This window comes from Chlamydotis macqueenii, chromosome 2 (assembly GCF_036417535.1).
Source record: "Chlamydotis macqueenii isolate bChlMac1 chromosome 2, bChlMac1.mat, whole genome shotgun sequence".
In the NCBI taxonomy this organism is placed as follows: Eukaryota; Metazoa; Chordata; class Aves; order Otidiformes; family Otididae; genus Chlamydotis; species Chlamydotis macqueenii.
This window is the reverse complement of record NC_141557.1, coordinates 84,319,815-84,339,649: the sequence shown is the minus strand read 5'-3', so window position 1 is coordinate 84,339,649 and position 19,835 is coordinate 84,319,815. Positions and strand designations below refer to the sequence as shown.

General features: G+C 42.0%; 1 protein-coding gene and 1 long non-coding RNA gene across 2 annotated transcripts in view; both read right to left on the bottom strand.

Annotated features, from left to right (window-relative positions):
- The window catches only part of ANKH (ANKH inorganic pyrophosphate transport regulator), a 109,624-nt gene that overhangs the window by 42,401 nt on the left and 47,388 nt on the right, over positions 1–19,835 (bottom strand). The window contains exons 2-4 of the mRNA XM_086740356.1: positions 10,882–11,098; positions 1,566–1,684; positions 365–448 (exon numbers count right to left, since the gene is read on the bottom strand). Coding sequence (XP_086596482.1) covers positions 365–448; positions 1,566–1,684; positions 10,882–11,098 — 420 coding nt within the window. The remainder of the gene's footprint in view (positions 1–364; positions 449–1,565; positions 1,685–10,881; positions 11,099–19,835) is intronic.
- On the bottom strand, positions 7,263–10,075 carry LOC147601715 (uncharacterized). Its single transcript, XR_015257649.1, has 3 exons — positions 9,968–10,075; positions 8,140–8,220; positions 7,263–7,770 (listed from the first exon to the last, which is right to left on the bottom strand). It is a non-coding gene; the product is annotated as an uncharacterized LOC147601715 (long non-coding RNA).

Below are 19,835 nucleotides of genomic sequence, written 5' to 3'. Positions count from 1 at the left end.
TCTTTGCTTGACCTTTCTTTTTCACAGATGTACATATGTATATATAACTTGTTTCTCAGCCACTCTGAAACATGGTTGTGGAGGTGCTGGAAGACATGGCCCCAGCTCAAACAATCCTGGTTCCCTTCTCCTGACATTGGTTTGAGACTGACTTGATCCAGTCAAGTGAGACTAGCCTAAACCACAACTGTCAGCAGCCTCCACATGACAGGGTAACAGCCAGAGAACAGCACACAAGATGACTTCCCCGGTGTGATGTTCACGGCAGAGAAAGAAGGCAGTCTCTGCGCAAAAGCATTCCTGCTTAGGAAAGCACCTAGTCCATAACGTGATGGAAACAGTGACGGCTAAGAGGAGTCATTACCTGAGCTATGACATCTGAGATGGAGGCACATCCCACTAGGAAACTGTACTTGTGTTTCAGCAGAATCCCAGCATGGGTCCATGCCTGAAAGAAAGCAGAGAAGAGTTTGGGCAATGATTATGATATTTGTGAATGACTTCAGGTCCCAGAATGCTGTTTTCTGGTTGTTACAGTGTACACAAACAACTTATAAAGCTCTTTTCCACCAGCAGTACCTGGTGTGAACCTGGGCCAGGTTAAGCCAGTACTGCAGAGGAAGCACTGCTGCATTCAGTTCCCTATTGCCAGGGCTGACAGAGAGAACGGGAATGATTTTACAAACTGTATAGAAATTTCTGAGCAGATCTAATAAGATAATACCCCTTCTAAAACAGACGCTCCACAGGATGGACTATCACACTAAACAATCCACGGGAAAAAATGTTTCTTCTCATTGACCATTTGAATGCATCTCTGAAGTGTAATATTCATTGGACCACTGCCTGGACAAGAAAACTTAATGATTCAACTTCTTTTTATTGTTAGCTACTGTTTCAAGCAGAAAAAGTGGTAGAGAAAGTGGTGGAGGCATGCCATGAGAAGGTTACGCTCGACAAGTTTTACATAGAAGCAGAGGAACTAAAGAGAGCTGCCATATTTTACGTTGTGCAGGCCACAAGCAGTAAACTTTGTGATCTAGGAAGCAGAAGTCCACCCCATGTGCAGGTCTGTTGCCCAAGCATTGGAGACATACTGGACTTAGCTGTACTTGCAAAAATTGATGGTAAGAAGTATCTTTTCACAAATTTGCTTTGAGAAAATGTTGAGCTTCTTTCTTGTGAGCTCTGCAAGTGGGAATGCATGGCAAATCCAACTCTTTCACTACAAACTGGAATGAGAGGACACAGACAGACAACCAGTGCAGCTCATCACAAGATGACCTGTGCTCTCCAGCATGCACATACAGTAACTCTAACAATGCAGCTGAGGTTTTTTTTTCACATTAGTCATGATTTCTGGATGTTCAAAGTCCACCCAGATGATTTTTCCAGGTAGCAGGAGATTATGTGTCCAGGTATATCCAGAGCTACTGTTTACAAAAGGCACATCTTCCTTCTGCACACCTCCAGTTTCCCAGCAGGTAACAGTCTTTGTGAACCAAGGTCACAAATAAAAAACCATAACATTAATATTAAAATTCAGTTCTGAATCAGGCACTCACCATGGCATCCATAAAAGGGAAGGCAGCAAGATAAAGGAAGGCCCTCCGAGTTTTACTTCCCACCGATTCATCCACATGGTGCAGCTTATTAATAATGTAATACCCCAAATCGCTATATGCTGTAGAGACACAAGAACAGCAACGAATAATAAAGGTTACCTATGGACTCTGGGTGAGATACTCAGAAGTACCTGAAAGACTGTGACTCCTAGGAGCTCAGACATGCATCCACTTAGCAAACAGCTGCAGGGGCTTCAGGATATTACAGCCTCACCAGCTGCTGTTTATGACCAAGGAGTGCTCGCATGGTTCTTTTTCAAGCAACGTTTGGCAGAGGAGTGATAACAAACGGCTGAGTTGGGAGATGGGTATAGTAAGTGCCACATCTGTTTGCTAAATGAACACACTGGTACTCCAGAAAATCCGCTGCTCTTTCACTAACTCAAGGCTCTTTGTTAGAAAAGCCCCTTTCCCCAGGCATTGTGTATTTCGTGGGATGTAGTACCTTACGAATGCTGAAACCATCTGTTGTCACTGCACTCTCATGGCATTACCTGTAAATCTGCCCAAAGCTGTAAAAGGATACTACGAGTTGCAAAGACATGCAACAAATCACACTTGTTATGCCCCTCCCTTACTCTGCTTAATGATCACCTCTGCTGGGACCTGTCAGGGCACTCTGCGGTTTACTGCACAGTCTCAGGGCAGCCTTGACCAACTTTAGCTTCCTTCCCTATCCAGAGCTGCCATCTCAGGAGCCACAAGTCAGAAAAAGGCACTGCTGGAAATTAGGGGGTTGCCACTTCCCATCGCCTGTATATTATTTCACTGTCCTGTTTCAATTGGAGATGAGCAGAATTTCTAGTGTTGGGTAACACGCCTCTTGCCACATCTCTCTTCCCAAGGTGCTGGGTTGAAGACAGCACAAGCACAGGGATTCACCACACATCTCTAAAGAACTGCTTACGTCTCTGTTAGTACCTACGTTTATCCAACTGTTTTAATAACTCCAGCATCCTCCCCATGACTGGGAACAACTGAGAGCTAGCTATGACTGGAGTCTCTGAACTATGGGAACTTTAATAATATGCAGAGTTAAATAATCCAAATAGCTTTTAACCTTTTATAAACATGTTCTAGATTGGCATATTATTATGTAGTTTCCTCTATACACTTAGAATAGCTGTTTAAAGAATCATTAGGTTGTGAAGCAAAACTCCCAACACAAGTAATGGCTGAATTACTTGTGCATGGGGAACCTTACCTCAGTTTTCTTCACTTGTGTCTTTTCTAAAGTAATTATTTCAACTGTGAACATTTGTTTCTTCTTCTATTTATAACAATTCTATTGTCATTGTACAAACCTTCCTTTAGGGTATCTCAGGAAAGTTATCTTTTCTATGCATGCAGATCACATTATCAGATTGACAAATGGTAACACTGGTTGTCAAATTCAATCTTTTAAGTCTAAAACTAACTGTTACAACTCATAAATAGAGTTTGGAAACAACTAAAGAGGAGTTTAAGTCATCATTGTTTTGTGATGGCTTAGGGATACAGCAGTCAAATGGTTAACAAGACTGAAAAGACTTTTTACACTCTGAACAAGACAGTGTAAACAAGGCAGTAAAAAAGAAGGAGATGCTGGGAACAGGCATGTGCTTCATTCCAGATAACCAGGACTGCCCAAAATATGCCAAAATGTTAAAAACTCCATTTCCCTATGCTGGTTCCTATCTATATGTCTTGCCTCTGAACTGCAACTGCTAAGACTCACAGTCTCTCAGTTCATGCAATAAGACCCAAGCTGCTTAGCTGTTCTCCTGAGACACTTCCAGCCTTGTTTCCTTTAGAAGGGGGTTGGGGAAGAACTTCAAACCAGGACTCCAACCTCTCCTCAGTTCAGGGAGGCCAGTTTAGCTCTTTAAGTGCTTGTGGCTGTCCAGTCACACGCCAAGCACAGCCTCTTTTTATTTTTGCATGAATGCCCATACAACAATTTTCACTCAGTGTTTTGAAAACTCTTACGCATGGATTTTTGTGTGCTAAGTCCTTGTGGAAAGGTGCTTTTACAGCAGAGCAGTACATGGATGTTTCTGAATCGACTTATTTGAATGAAGAAGTCTGGAAGAAGGCACGTGAGGCAAGCCACCTCTGCAGGTCAGATTCATTGGGCTGTCTCTCAGGTCCTGTTCAAATTGCTTTACACTTCTCCTGCACAAAAACTTTAAAACTGCTGCAGGAAAACCAGCAGCCTTAATCCCCACATGAGGACTGACAGAATCACAGTCCAGATGCTGAGGAATCTGCTCCTGCAGAGGGTCCTCCACCAGCAGGTCAGTGCTGGGAAGACAGCACTCCCCGGAAGTCACCCTCCGTGCTCTCCATGCGCTTCACCTGCTGGGCTTCTCCTGCTTTAAAAGAGACTTTTGAAGTGTTTAGAAAGTGAGTAATTAATTTTTTTAGCTCTAAAAGCCACTGAGATGTTTAAATAGATTTTTTTAAAAGTTTACTATCACAGAGAAATTCACAGAATCAGAGGGGTCAAAGGCTGACCTACTCTCACTTCTAGAACAGACCGTTTACCACACGGTTGCAGTTTATTGGCAGGGCACTCTCAAGGGACTCATACCACCACAGCCCACAGCACCACATTTTTAAGACTTCTTGGGATATCACGACTGTGCTCTGTAAACTTTAAGATTCTTTTTTCTCTCTGTCATAAAAAAAAAGTCTAACTGCACTTTTAAATCTGATTTTGATTTTAAAATAGTAACATCTAAGCTTAAAAACTAGCTTTGAAACAGTCATCTATTCCATGAACTATAGTGAACTATCCAGTGAAAGCACACAATCACTTTTGCTGATGTCCATGAATGCTTCCATCCTCAGAAAGAAGGACTCAGCAAGCTGAGATTCACTGACAAATATACAGGCACGTGTCTCTGAGCTGTGAATAAAGCAACTGCTGATGCAATTAGAACTTAACCTTGGCCAACCTTAGAGACTTATTATGAAGCACGGTACAAAATTAATAACACACAAAACAGAGCTGAAGAGTATTACATGAATCTAAAGCAGATGGCTCTTCCCATTCCTGTCATAATTTCAACCAAAACAGAGAAGTCCAACTCCAAGACAAGCTGCCTGTTTGCTCTCCTCTAATACCTCATTTATTTTGGTATCTCTCTGGATTAGTTTTGCTACAGCATTTAAGCCTGAATTCTTGCTGTTGTATTTTCTAGTTGAGTTTTAAGACCCAGATGCTTAAGAAATGACAATGAAACACTACGTACCTAACTGGACCTCCTCTTCCCTACACCAATTTCTCTAACGAGCCCATTACTACCACATAAACTTCAGACACTCTTGAACACACTCTTAATGATGCCAGCAGTCTCAAACAAATAGCTGTACTGTAGACATTTCGTGGCTGTCTACTACCAGCATGTTATACTTACATCATAAAGAAAACAAAAAGAAACATTCATAGGAAGTGATAACATTTCCAGACACAGAGCTACATATGTCACTATTAGCTTTACAGCAGGAAAAAAAAGATTCTAAAAATGTTTTTGGGTTAAAGTGTGTTCTTTTTAGATGCATTCCACTTTCAGACTTGGCTGACAGTTTTAAAAACAAATTTGGAGACTTGAGAAGTAAAAATCTATTCTGCTGCTTGTCAGAAAGATGGCTCACATGGCCAAAACTGATGCTAGTCAGGAGTTTGTTCAGCTAAGTGATTTGTGCAGGTAGGGACATGTCAATTTTTGAGGGGGAAAAAAAAAAATTGAATGGCAAATCTTCATTTGGAGATGGCACAGGATACATAGACTTCTTTATGCCTTTGATTAGCCCGACTTAAAGCAGAAGCAAAAGCCTGTGTCCCCCTTGTGAAAGTCCAAATGATCAGAGTATTTTAGCCTTTGTGATTTTCTTCCTCACAGTAATGAATTAAAAAAAAAAAAAAGCTTAGGAGCATCTCAGTGCAGACTGGTTACTACAATTATTTTTTTTCTGTGCTCAGCACTAGTTCCAAAATTGCATTAGTTGATTTTCCCAAGTCTATCAATGACTGATTATCTGTGAAATATCTTTAGGCAGGCCAACACCTCATAAGTCTCAAAATTAGCCTGTTTTAACTAAAAACCAATTACTGCTATCCTAAAATCCACAAATGCTTTGTTAATAGACTTTCTTCCTTCTTCTTTTGCCCTGAATACCTTGCTGATAAGAAACTGCCCCTTGTTGTGGAAAAAGGGTTGAGGCAGCTGGGGAAACATGTTACTACTTTAGCAATGACCATCTGAAGATGCTAAAGCAGGACACATTTTTAATAAAGAACATTTTATCATCTTTCAGAAAGAAAAAAAAAAAAAGCAAGCCTGGATTATATCTTGATTTGTGTTCCTATGCTGTCATCTTTTTCCAGGGCAAAATGTTTAGTATGAGCCAGTACAGTGGGCACGTCAGGACAAGACTGGAAAAAAACTCTCAGTTTGTCATAAGCCACTCTGTAACTCCTAGTCTCTAGAAAATTCCAGTAGTGTTACATGGGAAGTGGTGGCATTACACCTATGTCCTGTTTCTTATGCAGATCTTTCATGTATACGCAGTGACATGCATGTGGGAAATAAAAAAAATAAATCAGTGGAATTACTAGCAACTGCTGAAGTTTTCCTCTGTGTAATCTGTGCAGGGAGTGGCCCATGCCCAATAGCCTGTCAGTAATAAACTGGCATAAAATAAATCACTTGCATGTCGTGACCATCCGGTCTGCTAGAGGTTTGCCTGGTTACCGATGTTCCAATCTTTTTTTTCCTGGTAATGACAAATGATCCATCATGTAGTTTTTAACCAGATGTAGTGGGCATCAGTTAAGGATGTCTACTTAAGCAAAGTTTCCTCAAAGTAACCTCTGCCTTTTCATTTCCAGAACCTCAGAGAGCTGTAGAAAGTATTATTGATATGCAATAGGAAATAAACTTTCTATGTACACTATTTCTCAGTAGACTACTGGAGGGCTGAACAATGATGGTTTATTGCCAAAGAAAATGTGCATGTCCTTTGTGACACTGTTGTTAAAAGGACCCACTTAGTATGGAGGGCTTACCAGCAACACCATGAAATGCATTATGCTAGCATAATGTCATATAAATAATTTCTCTCCTCTGTCAAGCTGGCAATTTAGTAAGATGTCAAAAATATGCACAGACAGGCTTAGCATCTTGAATCCCTTCTCTTACAGCCCAATATCCCTATCAAAAGCCAACCTCTGAAATAACGAAATGCTTTAGACCCTGGCTATATAGTGAACTTCCCACATGGAAACCCTAACTGGTGGCAGTGGCTGCCCTCAAAATAACACAAGGGAAGGAAGGCAGCATACTATCTTCTATTTCCAGATCACAACTGAAACAGTAAATGCAGGAATACTGTACTGACCAAGGTTTGTGGCAGCATTGTAAGCAGGACGAGAATATGGTTTCAAATCCCTTTGGTCAAGTCAACTTGTTTCTTGGTTTTTACTGCTACCTGTACAGGGGATTGATAGGAACTCTTGGTGAGGATTCTGCAGACGTTCATGGGAACGTGGTGGGGTGAAGACTTAGGGACCCAGAGCTCGCAGCTCTGAGTTGGAGTGGTTTGGCTCAGCCAGTCACTCCCACAGAGGATTGTGTTAGCCCCTGTGGGGGAGCAGTAGTGGGGAGCTGGTGCTGAAGCAATGAAGCATGAGTCAGGTGAGTGAAACGGTCTGTTTTCATCTTCTAAATAAGCAGAGGCTGCTGTTTGTGAAGAGCTGTGTGTGCCAACTGCAAATAGTCTCTATCACTGTTAGAAATGTGGTGATTCATTGTGGCCACTGTGCTTCTACTACCACTTGTTTTCCTCCTTCTGACTTTCAGTACTCCTCCTTATTTCATTGGACTTGTTGTTTCCTGTTCCCTCCTAGGCTTCGGCAGTCCATGGCAGAAAGTCATGCCATCTTTCTTAGCCCCATGCACATGGAACGTGGAAGAAATTCAGTCCGTTGAATGTTGTTTGTTTTTCTTTTTCATCTCCTGAGTATCAGTAACCTGTATTTGTGTCTCCTGTAGGTAGTCTGTGACAGGCTTGCAGCTGCTGGGGAGTAGTTGGAGGTCCTAGGAGGCTGCCTGTCTGTCACTGGACTCTTTCTCTTCCTCCTGTTCAGCAGGTTGTACATCTATGGGTCAGAGAAGAATAATCAGGATTTGAAACATGTTCAAAGGAAACTTGAAATATAAAACTTGGCAACATCACCCAGGCAACTGGTGCTAGAATCTGACTAACTCCATTCTCTCGGGCACTCTGCCAGTCTCTCCTGTGGCCTTTGCGTATTTTCAGGCATAGACAAGTTAAAATACTAAAAAATATTTTGCTGTCTGCCACCATAAGCAGCTGAAAGATTGTGTGAAGCCCTTTAATTTACGACTTTAAAGCATGGCAAATACAGTCTTTTTTTTCTTTTTTTTCCCCAATATCTGCAGAGAGGGCATTTCAGAGGTTCTGAACTTAGCAGGGCTCTACTTCCAGGCAAAGGCAAGAAACTCACCTGGCTTGTTTTCCAACGCTTGCCCCAAACACCTCCCTTCAATAAGAAGTTGCACATGGAAAATCCAGCTATGTCTTTCACCTGGAAATTTGATAGTTATACTTTAAGTTTTCTTTAAATCTATTGTAGCTTAAAATAAAATGTTGGATGACTCGAAAATATTTCTTTATCCAGCTGACAAAGCCAAAAACTTTGACCAGCACTGGCAGGAAAACAAGTGAGCAACTAGAAGAGTAGCTCTGGGGGCTGAAGAAACATTCCAAGCAAAGAAATATGAGAGCCAATGTAAAAATGGCCCAAAGTTCATAATACTGAATCAATAAAGCAGCCTCAACTGTAAACATACTGAGGAAGTGGCCAATCGATACCAGTGAATGAAATAAACTTGAATGCATGGATCCAGCTTATAAAATTAGCAACAGCTTATCCCTGGCACAGAGTTGCCATGGCTAGTGAGCCGTTACTATAAGCATTTATCATGACTGTAACATGGAGCTGGCAATGTGGGCTCACAGCCCAGAAAGCCAACTGCATCCTGGGCTGCAACAAAAGAAGGGTGGCCAACAGTCAAGGGAGGTGATTCTGCCCCTCAACTCTGCTCTGGTGAGACCTCAACTGGAGTACTGTGTCCAGTTCTGGAGTCCCCAACATAAGAAGGACATGGACCAGTTGGAGAGGGTCCAGAGGAGGCCATGAAGATGATCAGAGGTCTGGAGCACCTCTCCTACCAGGACAGGCTGAGAGAGCTGGGGATGTTCAGCCTGAAGAAGAGAAGGCTCCAGGGAGACCTTATAGCGGCCTTCCAGTACCTAAAGGGGGCTTACAGGAAAGATGGGGAGAAACTCTTCAGCAGGGCCTGTTGTAGAAGAACGAGGGGTAATGGTGTTGCAGGGGGGTTGGACTAGATGACCTTTAAAGGTCCCTTCCAACCCTAACCATTCTATGATTCTACGGAGTAAACGTAAACAGCACAGGGCTGCGGTATCAGTGGTGGAATAACAGACATGATGGTCAAACAAACTGGAGTGCTGGGGAGGTACATAAAGCTGGTGACTATAGCTGGCAGCCTGTTAAAGGATAAGAGGAGAGGGAGCTCTCATTTACCAGATGGCTCTTGTACCTGCTTGGGCAGGAACTGAAATACTCTACTCTACTCTACTCTACTCTACTCTACTCTACTCTATTCTATTCTATTCTATTTTATTCTATTCTATATGCTGACCAGCAGCACGTGCTACTTTTGAGATACTAGTAGCCTGATGTGGGGTAACGTTAGCAGGGCTGCATGTATGCAGGAGGGGCAGTCTGCAGTGTTTCGCACGCTTGGCGCGGATAGGTCCATGGGCGCAGGGGGCAGATGCGTCCACGTACGTGGTGGGCACGGATAAGTCCATGGGTGCAGGGGCAGGTGCGTGGCAGGCACGGATAGATTCATGGGCGCAGGAGGTGGGTGCGTTCGCGTGCGTAGCGGGTGTACGGGTATTTAACCCTGTGTTGCGCAGCATTAAATTGAAGGCTTGGCTTGACGGTATCCGTGTGATGCCCTGCTTTCCCCAGAGCGGGGCTCCGGTGCATGTGGGGTAGGTTAGCTGGCAAGAGAGCCGGCAGCCTGACAATGAATGGTGCCTCACTTCCAGTCCACTCTGTAATTTCACAGCAATTCTGGATATTGCTATCACACTTGATTTCCCATCTTTCTGCAATGGAAGGATCCCCTACTGGTCATCCAACTCAACCCCACTGCCTGTCAAACAACACATGCCTCCACAGGCTGTTGCATTACCTCCCTCCTCCCATCCTTTAGATGTCCCAGCCTTCAGGATTTTACCTGTTAAATGCAATGCACTCTCTGCCTCCTCCTCCAGCGTGTCCTGTTCCTCGTTGCTGAGGTCCAGAGGTTTCAGCTCCATAGAATGAGCCACAATGTGCAGGGAATATGATGCAGTTCTTGGAGAGGATGAAGTCAAAGTCTTCCAGGTCACATGGCTTTTATTGCTGTGGCTGATGCTTGGGTTGATATCCCATTTCTCCAGGCTCTCAGAAACTGGCAAATCTTGTAGTTGCCTTACTTTTTATGTTCAGTTCATATCTGCTTGTGTATTTTCTTTGTTACAGAGTACACTCAGGGAGCTGGTCTCAGTTTGACATAAAGTGCTCTTAGTAACTACTTCTTCTCTTACAAATTCATTATTCAAGAGAAACGGATGATGACTAGCATCATCCATAACGTCAGAGTAACGTCTGATATTTTAATGAGGATGCTGGCACCTACTTGCTTAGAGTTTTATGTAGCAAGGGGATATGTACAGAGCGAGTACACCAACAATGCCATCGAGTTCTGACAAACAACCCTACCAAGCACATCTTGAAGTCCTGCTAAACCCATTTGAGCAGATACTGCTAGGCGATCAGCACTACCTAACAGTAAGACTGAGCTATCAGCTTCATGCAACCTGTCAGCCTTGCCAGAGTTTTGATCACGCACCTGACTGGAAGAGATTAACAGCATGTTTTGCTGCCAGGCAGGTGAGCCCTGGAGGTGGAATCTGCCACTTAACAACCTGTTTAAAAAGTAATAAAAATTTTGTGGGTGAGCATGATACTAAACCAAGAGATTTAATCTCTTTTGCATCTCCTGTTGGACTTACAAATGAAATCTTAAGCCTATAGATTCATCATTTTGAAGAACAGGCAAGGGAAGCAAATTCAAAGACACCTTAATAAGACGTGAAGTGACCTTACCTATTAAGGTATGAAATACAGCAGCTACAGCGCCAGCCACAACCATGCACAAAACTGCTTTGGTCCTGTCTCGCTTGCTGTTCACAAACACCAGACCCACATTTTTGAAGTCACTCATCGGACCTGTGAAGAACTTCATCAGGGAGTACGCCAGCCCATAGCTGGCCAGCATTTCCACAGCATCTTCCTTGACAGCAGCGATGCCCCTATTCAAGGCCTGTTGAAACACAGAAAGAGAAAATAATGCAGCACATCTGAAAGTGTACCAAAAGCAATCTTCTGCAGCTCATTTCTGAAGAAACAAGCAAGTTCAGCTTTTGTTTTCACCTCGAGTTGGCCTGTTTTTCTCTGGGTTCAGCAGCAGTGACTTGTGACTTGTGACACAGGCAACTTTGTAATTTCATATGGACAGTAAATTCAAGTCAAGTAGACTTGAAGATAACATAAATACATATTTCTACAGTATATAATGGAACTCCTGCTATACCAGAAGTCACTCTCTTTCCTTTTTAGAGGAATTTTATGACCTGCTAGTAATCATGGATGATACGTGACCATTTAAATGCCACTTTAAGGCCTCAGCCCTGAATTGAACTAAGCAGAGTCTTTGCAAGCCATCTTTACAGGTAAAAACTCTGACATTATTATATACTGAAATTTAAGGATCTCCAACTTTTTTTCAGTGTAATGAGCTTTTCACTATATCCCATATAATTGTTTTGTGAATAGTTGGTATTATTCTATGATGTTTATTACGAAACTAGGCCGAATATGCATGTGACTAAACATAACTGTTCTCCTCTCATGTATTTCACAAAGTTCTGATCCTGTATTCATTTATATCTCCTTGTAGCATATTTAAAAAGCAATACAGCATATGTATTTCAAGACATACTCAGGTTCAACTAGCCTACTAATTCATTCTAGGTCTGTATTTAGGAAATGCCTGCCAATGAATCACAGAGAATTACATGGATTACTTTTATAACTAAGGTGAACCATAGAGAAAATGTTTAACATTGCTTCAGATTCCAGCCTGTACAAAAATGATTGTAAAATATTGAATAAAAATGACAGAATTATATATTTTATCTACAGTGTGACAGCATCAATCATCTGGCACACCCAGCAAACTCTTAAAACAAGATCAGATCCAAAAAGCATGAAGGATGAAATATGACTTGTTTTCACAAGTATTTAGTTCCCATAGATTACAGCTGATGTGTGCTGGCAGGGCCATGGCAATGAGGCCAGCTAGGAACATCTCTCCAACCCACCCTCCAAATCTCAGTCTATCATCTACTCACACAGCAGTTCTAATACCACTTTTTCTGAATGAACAAACCAGGCAGACTATCATCAGGTAATCGCGGTGAAGTCCTTCCACTTCACATGTAAGCGCAGTCTTTTTGTTGTAGTTTTTTGACTCGTTTTATTCCTTCCAAAGATCATATAAGCAAGCAACTCCCATTGACTTCAAAAGAAACTGCATCCCCATAGCGGAAACAAACATTTTTCCTACCGTTCTTTTCCACTCTTTCTGTGAGACGTGCTTAATTTCTGAAACTAAAGCTGCCCTGCCAAAATAGCAAAAAGCAGCAGAAAATACCAGTTTCTCCATCCTTGACATCTGCCAAATCTCTCTCTTGCAACTTGCTCTGACCTGAACACCCGAGGTTCCAAATGTTTTCATCTGTCTTGCTCCAGTTTGTCCCTTGCTGAAAATACAATGTGTTAGATATGGAACACCTGCAGCTGCTATATGCAAACTTTCCTGCAGTATAGATTATTCCATCTATTGCATCAAAGAGAGTTCAGATTAGACTTACTCTGCAAATGCCAAAATCACTAGTGAGTGCATAAAACTGTACTCAAACAATTTGTGGAAAAGACTGGCCTCTGAAATGAATAGTCAAGATTAGCTGTCTTTTCTGATGATGCTTGTGATGATGTTGCAACCAATATCAAGGTGTACACAGAGATATAATCTTTTCATTTAAACTCTGTAAAGATGCTGAATCTCCCTATTGCTGTTGCCAGTAATAGCCAAATAGCCTTAGATTATGCCATATAGAGGGTTCCTTGATCATGGTGTCAACAGTGAAATATTTCTGGCAGATTCAATTCAAAGAGAAACAGCTAACCAATTTCAGGTAGCCTGGTTTAAAAGCTTCTCATCACATGTAAACAGCCAAATTATTTCCAGCACGGTTTCACAAGCACATATTCTTTCTTCCTGGTTTGGACAACTACTGAATACTTAAGTCTGTGGAGGATGGTAATCCACTTCTGACAAGGTCCCCGGGATAAATGGGGCTTTAAGAAATCACACCCTGTCAAGAGGCATGACGCTATGGTCCCTCTGCAGAAAGACAAATCTTTGCCGAGTACCGTCCTCAAGCCAGTGAAACCAGCTCCACGTGAAACCAGCTCCACGTGAAACCAGCTCCAGCTTTGGCCCTGGGGTAACTAAGTGTTCCATCTAAGCAGGACAGATAGAAAGACCTGAGCACTCTTCTTTCTCTCCCTCTCTGGTTTTACAGGCTAAACTAATCTCTTTTGTATGAACAAATGACAGCCAAGTACATACTTCTAAGTAATTTCCCCAGAAAGACACTCTATATTACGTAAGGTAAACTGGCAAAATCCAATGGGGACTTTCGTAAGAGATATGTGGCCGTTAATTTACACTTCCGTGGAACAGTTGGATGACATGAAGAAATACTCTAGAGTTTATCCCTGAAAAAGCAATCCTCCTAAATGCTTCTTTGAAAAGATCCTTAGGAAATGAACAGTCAACAGTGCTGTGTACACATGATTTAGCTTCTGTAGCTTTCATTTTCCTTTTTCATTTTAAGATGGCAATGCAAAAGGTTCTTCATCCTCAGCTTCCAAACACTATACGAGAACTTGTACAGCTTTTCTGCCCCATGTACCTTAGAATATTTTTACTATTGAAGCTGCTGATGTCATATTTGATATCCTTAAATCCACAAGAAATCCCAGATACTTGAAAAAGTTGGTTTGGTGTGCAATATGAAAGACACAGGCATTTGATCTTTCATAGCATGCCAGCCATGCAGTTGGTAATCTTCCAGTCTAATTTCCTGTTAGATTTCCAATTAAATACCTCATAAAGGAAGAAAAATACAAACCAGGGCAAGGTCTCCATTTTTCTATCTGACTCTATTTTGTACACTTCTTGCGTGAACACAAATCAGTAACAAAACTTCATCAGTAGCATTTGTATTCCATGTTTGTTTCACACAGGACAGAGCCTATCTCTAGAAAGATTTGTGTAGCCTGTCAATGAAGTCTCACAGAACTAGGTAGTAATAATAATAATAATGACAATACTTAATATGAGATGTTATCTTGATCATCCATATTTCACATGCCATCCTACTTTCAGTTGGCTTATTCATATCAAACTTGAAAGGATAACTAGGAAATCCAGATGCTGGAATAAAGACTATTGGTGATGGCACTTTATCCTGAGTTTTTAATGCACAGCTAACCTAAAACAGTAGTAGGTGAAAATGTCACAGTAAATTGCTATTCATGAAATGTGATTAAAATAAAGTCACTGACATTGCTGACCCTTCTTTTAGAATAACAGAAAAAAGCACAGAATACTTCCAGACTGAGCATGATCCGGTAGGTACATGAATAGGTTGGTTGAAGTAAGTCATACTCCTAAAACACCTCTCAAGAAGGCAGGCATCAAGATCTACAGCTACTTCTACGCAATGTCTTCTAGCACACTTTATGTTATCACTAGAAAGATGAAATCTTTACTTGAGGACCTGGTAACAACCCCTTGAAAGCCTTTTTTTAATGAATAATTTTATGCTGTCTCAAATGTTCACTAAAATCAGAGAGGACTAGCATTTTTAAATTCCCATACAAAAGATTCCAGTCAGAGGAATACCAAATAATACACTTAATGACATTTCAAGTCAGTAACCACATCTTTACAATTGGGTACTGCAGCTGGCTTTATCCTCTTAGAAGGAACACATGAGACCTTGATCAAATTTCTAGGACATGCATAATGGATGCATCCAACAAACTTCTGCATTAAAAGGCAGTGATTTAAAAAGCAACAATTGTGAGAAAAATGTCAAGGACCTAACTTGTCCTATTTTGCACGAGCTTTCAGCCCTATTCACTAATGTTGGCAGAAAAGGTTTGGTTCCAATCTACTGCTACACACCTCTGATGCCAAAAATTCAAAGTCCATCTCTAAAGCTGGTTCTATAGAGTCTGACCATTTCTCACATGATCCTCCACTCCCAGACACTACTGGATGACTGATGTTTTATTTTGTATTGAATTAGGCATATAAAAGCATAAAAAATCCACTGAGAAAATCACATCTATTGTATGCGTTTTCTTCTGCTGTTAAAAATGTTTTATTACCTAAGCACTGCACAGAATTTCAGTAGTCTATATCTAACTAGAAGGGCACATTTTCTACTTCATTTGAAGTTAACTATTGACTATGCAGTCAATACTTGACCACTGCATGTGTTTCAAATAAAAGCAAGTAAAATCTAAGAAATGTAATTCTTGTCAGTCCTCAATTTTGCTTATCCTGGAAAAGCAGACTGTGACCCAGTGGAAGCTGGCACGTTCCTATAGCTTGTTTGAAGCTGGGATTCTGCCTGAGCAGTTTTCAAGTCTGCTCTAGCTAGTTATCTATCTAAGGGTGACATCAAAAACCTGCTCAATTTGGCAATAACTTGGCCGAATGTATGTTCGGTTCAGCGACTATTCGTAACATGCTCCCCCTCCCCCTACATCTTTCTTCCTACCTGCCCTCCCCTAAGAGAATGGAAGAGAGCCAAAGTATCCAGTTACAGAGCAAGCTGATGTAAGGGACAGTCTTTCCTCTCTGTCAAATAATCTCTCTCCTGATGACTGTTGGATGAGTTTTCATTTACTAAATCCTGTCACACTGAAATCTCCAGTATCAAACGTACCAACTGGCTCTGGCTCTTCTGCCTCCTCCCATCACTGCTGCAGGAACAGTGCTGCCAGAAGGACACCTGACAGATCCGACACTCTGTAGGCACAGCACAGTCACACCACTGTGTCGGTGCTACCTCAGCATCATCCCATCTGCATCTCTGCTTCTGGCTGGGTTTCTCGGAAAAGCAGGAGCCACTGGTAGGCAATTTGAGGGAAGTAGGTAGTGCTCTGACACAGGTCTGTCTATGATATCCATGGACAGAGAGACATAGAAGTGGCAGAAAATGGGGGTAAAGATAGCATGTGCACATTTATTCTGGCTCAAGAAGAATGCTAGAACATAGGGCATGAAGAGATAGCCCTGAAGGGGTAGAGGGAGTCTGACCTTGTAGCTTGAAAATTATGACTGAGGAGTGTTCATTGTTTTGGGCCTCTTTTTTTTTTTTGGTTTGGGTTTTTTTTTGTTTTGTTTTGTTTTGCAAGGCTTTTACCCTAATTTGGTATCTCTAATTTTGGGTCAGCATCTGTTGTAGATCATGTGTCAGATGACTGAAATGCCACCTGAGGTTAATTCTGATTAGGCCACTATTAAAATACTTTACTTCCCCCCGGCTCCCTTACTAAAGCTGGCTGTAGGAGAACAGCTAGTCACCCCTGTGCACAGCACTGCAAGTGCTGACACTGGCTCAGCCCACCGAAAGAATCCTAGTCCCCAGAAAGAGACCACAGCCCTGAACCCTGGTCTGAAGGAAGAAGAGATGCTCATCCTGAGAGAGGGACACCTAGAGACTCCCGTGGTACGTAGCCTGTCTCTGGAGAGATCACCCTTGGAAGAGCATCAGGACTGCCCTGAAAATGACAGCTGAAGTTCTTCTGTCTCTTGCTGCTTCACAAGTTAAAAGAAACTGCAAATGCAGGGCAGGTGTCACAGTTTTATCTTAAAAAAAAGTTAGTGTACCAAAATTTCCATCAAAATTACTCTGCCTGCTTAAGTAATGAGAATATGGCCTAGAAGAAAGCCCTGTGAAACAAAAATTAAGCCATGAAAACTAGAATGCTATCAGTAGCATTTTTTTCCCCCATTCACCTTACTGCCAGCAATGAAAAGCAAGAATGAACACTTTTGCAAGATTCCTGTTCGTACCTGAAATGCTAGTTACTCTGTGAGCATCATCAGGCTCAGTTTTACTTGCTGACACTATCCACTCACCATCCAATGTCAAGGCTGTATGAAAGTGAGTCCTGGGAGAAGTTTAAATAAAGACTCTAATTCCAAAATAACATAATTTTAGAGCACTGACAGCTTTCACTTGACCTGGCATACATCAGGGAACAGCACTTTTTACTGGCACAGCCAGGAGGTGTAGGAATAACCAGGGCAGCAGTGGTGACAGAGAAGTCAGTGAAAATGAGAAATCCTTCCCATTGCAAGAACTAAGGCAGAGGAGGACGTGATGGGGAGCTGGAAGAGTAGCCACGGCGCACTACCCTTGGGCACCCATTGCCTGCGAGTAGATTCATGCACAACAACCAGCACAACAAGGCAGAGAATAATACAAAAATACCACAGAGGGCTGCAGAAGAAAATGGTGCAGGACCACAGGAAAGAAACCAGACTCAGCAAAGCTAAAATGTGCCTCATTTAAAACTACATTTTTCAAAGTGCCAGAATATTTATGAGAAGGAGCAATCTTGGAGGGGTTAACCAGTTCCTGCAGATGGTCACTTCCCCACAGGATATGGAGAACACCCATGCCAAAGCCAAGAGAGCTACGAGCCGTGATGGTGGGAAGCCCTTCAGGTCGTATTCCCCTGGTAGCTTCTATTGAATGGGGATGGCCGACACCTGTATGAAGGAGACCTAAATCACTGCCATTTCCACTGATGGCTGTGGAGAAACCCATCCCCTGAGGTGAGACCATAACCACTAACTTTTCCTTTTCTTTTTTTTTCTTTTTTTTTGGCAAGCAGTAAGATCAACATGTCAGAGATATTCCCCTGCATTATGACCTCCCTGGTATCCTCTGGCTGATGCTAATCAATTGTCCAAATTGTATTTAAGGCGAAACGTGCAAGAGAATGCTTTGCTCTCAAAACAAAAATGTACAGTACAAAAACTTTTCATTCAGCCTTTCCTGGAGCTCATGCACAAAGGTGATTTCTGATTATGTTACAGAAGAATGGCAAACTCCAGGCTGAGGTTATTTCTCTTTAGATTTCCTTCACGTGGAGGCCAGAGGCTCATTTTCTCTCAAAAGCTATTTCTGTTTCTAAGTCCATGAGTATAGACAAATAAAACTGAGACATAAACTGAGACACATAAAAGTAGGAGAAGGTCGGCTCTCTGTCTTTTCAAAATGCCCTGTGGAATAGCTATCACTTCTTCACCAAATTCCATTTTGATTACTTTTAAGTGCTACAAAACACCGGGGAGGATACAAAAGCATATCACATGTATCTACACAAAAAGAATATTTGCCTTAATCACAAGTGATACAGTATCTGCATCAGTGCTCCTTCTTTTGTTTTTAATTTCTCACAGAAACAGGCTCTGTTCTCTTCCTCACATTATACTCCCAGAGTAAAAAGTACGCTGATTTACTATCAGTTGCACATTTCATAAAATCACATTTTCTCATGTTTATGAATTAAATCTCTGTAAGGCCTGTTATAAGACTTGCTTGTATGCACACAGCAAATTTAATCTACACAGGTCCCACACCTGTCAGTCTCTCACAACTCTGGCATATTGCCTTTTTATCAGCATTAACTCAGTCTCTGCTGAAATACTCCTCGTGTCTCTCTTATCCAGAAATGGAGACGCGAGGAGTATTGGGCTCCAAAGTATGTAGGCTCCAAAGTGCACAGATAGATTTGGGCTGGAAGGGGCCCTTGGGGCCTCACGCTGAACATCTGGGAGATGTTGTGGAGAAGGCTCCACACCTTCCCTGGGCAACGACCCTGAGAGGCCAGCCTCACCCTGAATCTTAACATGAATATCCACAGCCACGTCCCTTGCTCATTAAAATACACTCTCCTCCAGCATTGGCCCAAATTTCCATTTCCCACATTTCCCCTTTCTCAAAGGCCCTTTTGCTTCATCGCTCGTACCACTTCTCCTTGCTGCTTTCACCAAAGATTTTGTCCTTTAGGAAAGGACTACTTAAAACTACTTTAACTGCACAGAATCTTGTCTCTGTTTCAGCTGTTCTGAGTGTGCTCCTGGGCATTAAGCTTACAGCAGTGAAGGTCCAGCACCACACAGCAGAGACTGCGTAGGTTCAAGTCCTTAAGGTACCACAAGACAAGGAAACACTACCTGTGTCATGAGCTCAAAGCAAAAGCATTTCTCTTTCCGCGGACTGGAAGATGTACAAGATGCAGTACACTACAAAGATTTCTTTCTCTCAGGAGTTGAGCTGGTTTATCCTCCTGTCTTGGCTCTTGTGGAAATTATACTGGAAGCCAGACCTGTAAAATTTACCTGTATTGCTTAAGCTCTCTTATTTCTGTACATTTCCCCCTCTTTGTTAGTGATCAAGATCCCTTGTCCTTCTACTCGTAAGACCGATAACAGGCATTTCCTCTTGAAAATGTCTTTCCATGTGGCATTTAAGGGACGTGGCTGTAACAATTATATACAGCAAACTCTGCAAGAGCCAACAATAAAATTCAAGGCTGTCAATACTGCAGCAAAATATTTTAATATCATAACACACACTGTTCGACCACTTCAGGTCTGCTCTAGAGATTACCCTACTGCTGCTACCGTTTAGAGTTACTAATTTTGCCACAGCCAAAAATGGCACTCAGATGGAAGGGGTGGGTTACTGTGTTGGAGTATGGCCATGCAAACAGGTATTTTGGGGTGTGGTCTAAGAAGGAAGTGGAAGCCTCCCAAGATGGATGTCCTGTGAGTAGAATCTTGTGCTAAATCACCAGCTGATCCCTTTGGGAAATAAACCCTTGAGACATTTAGA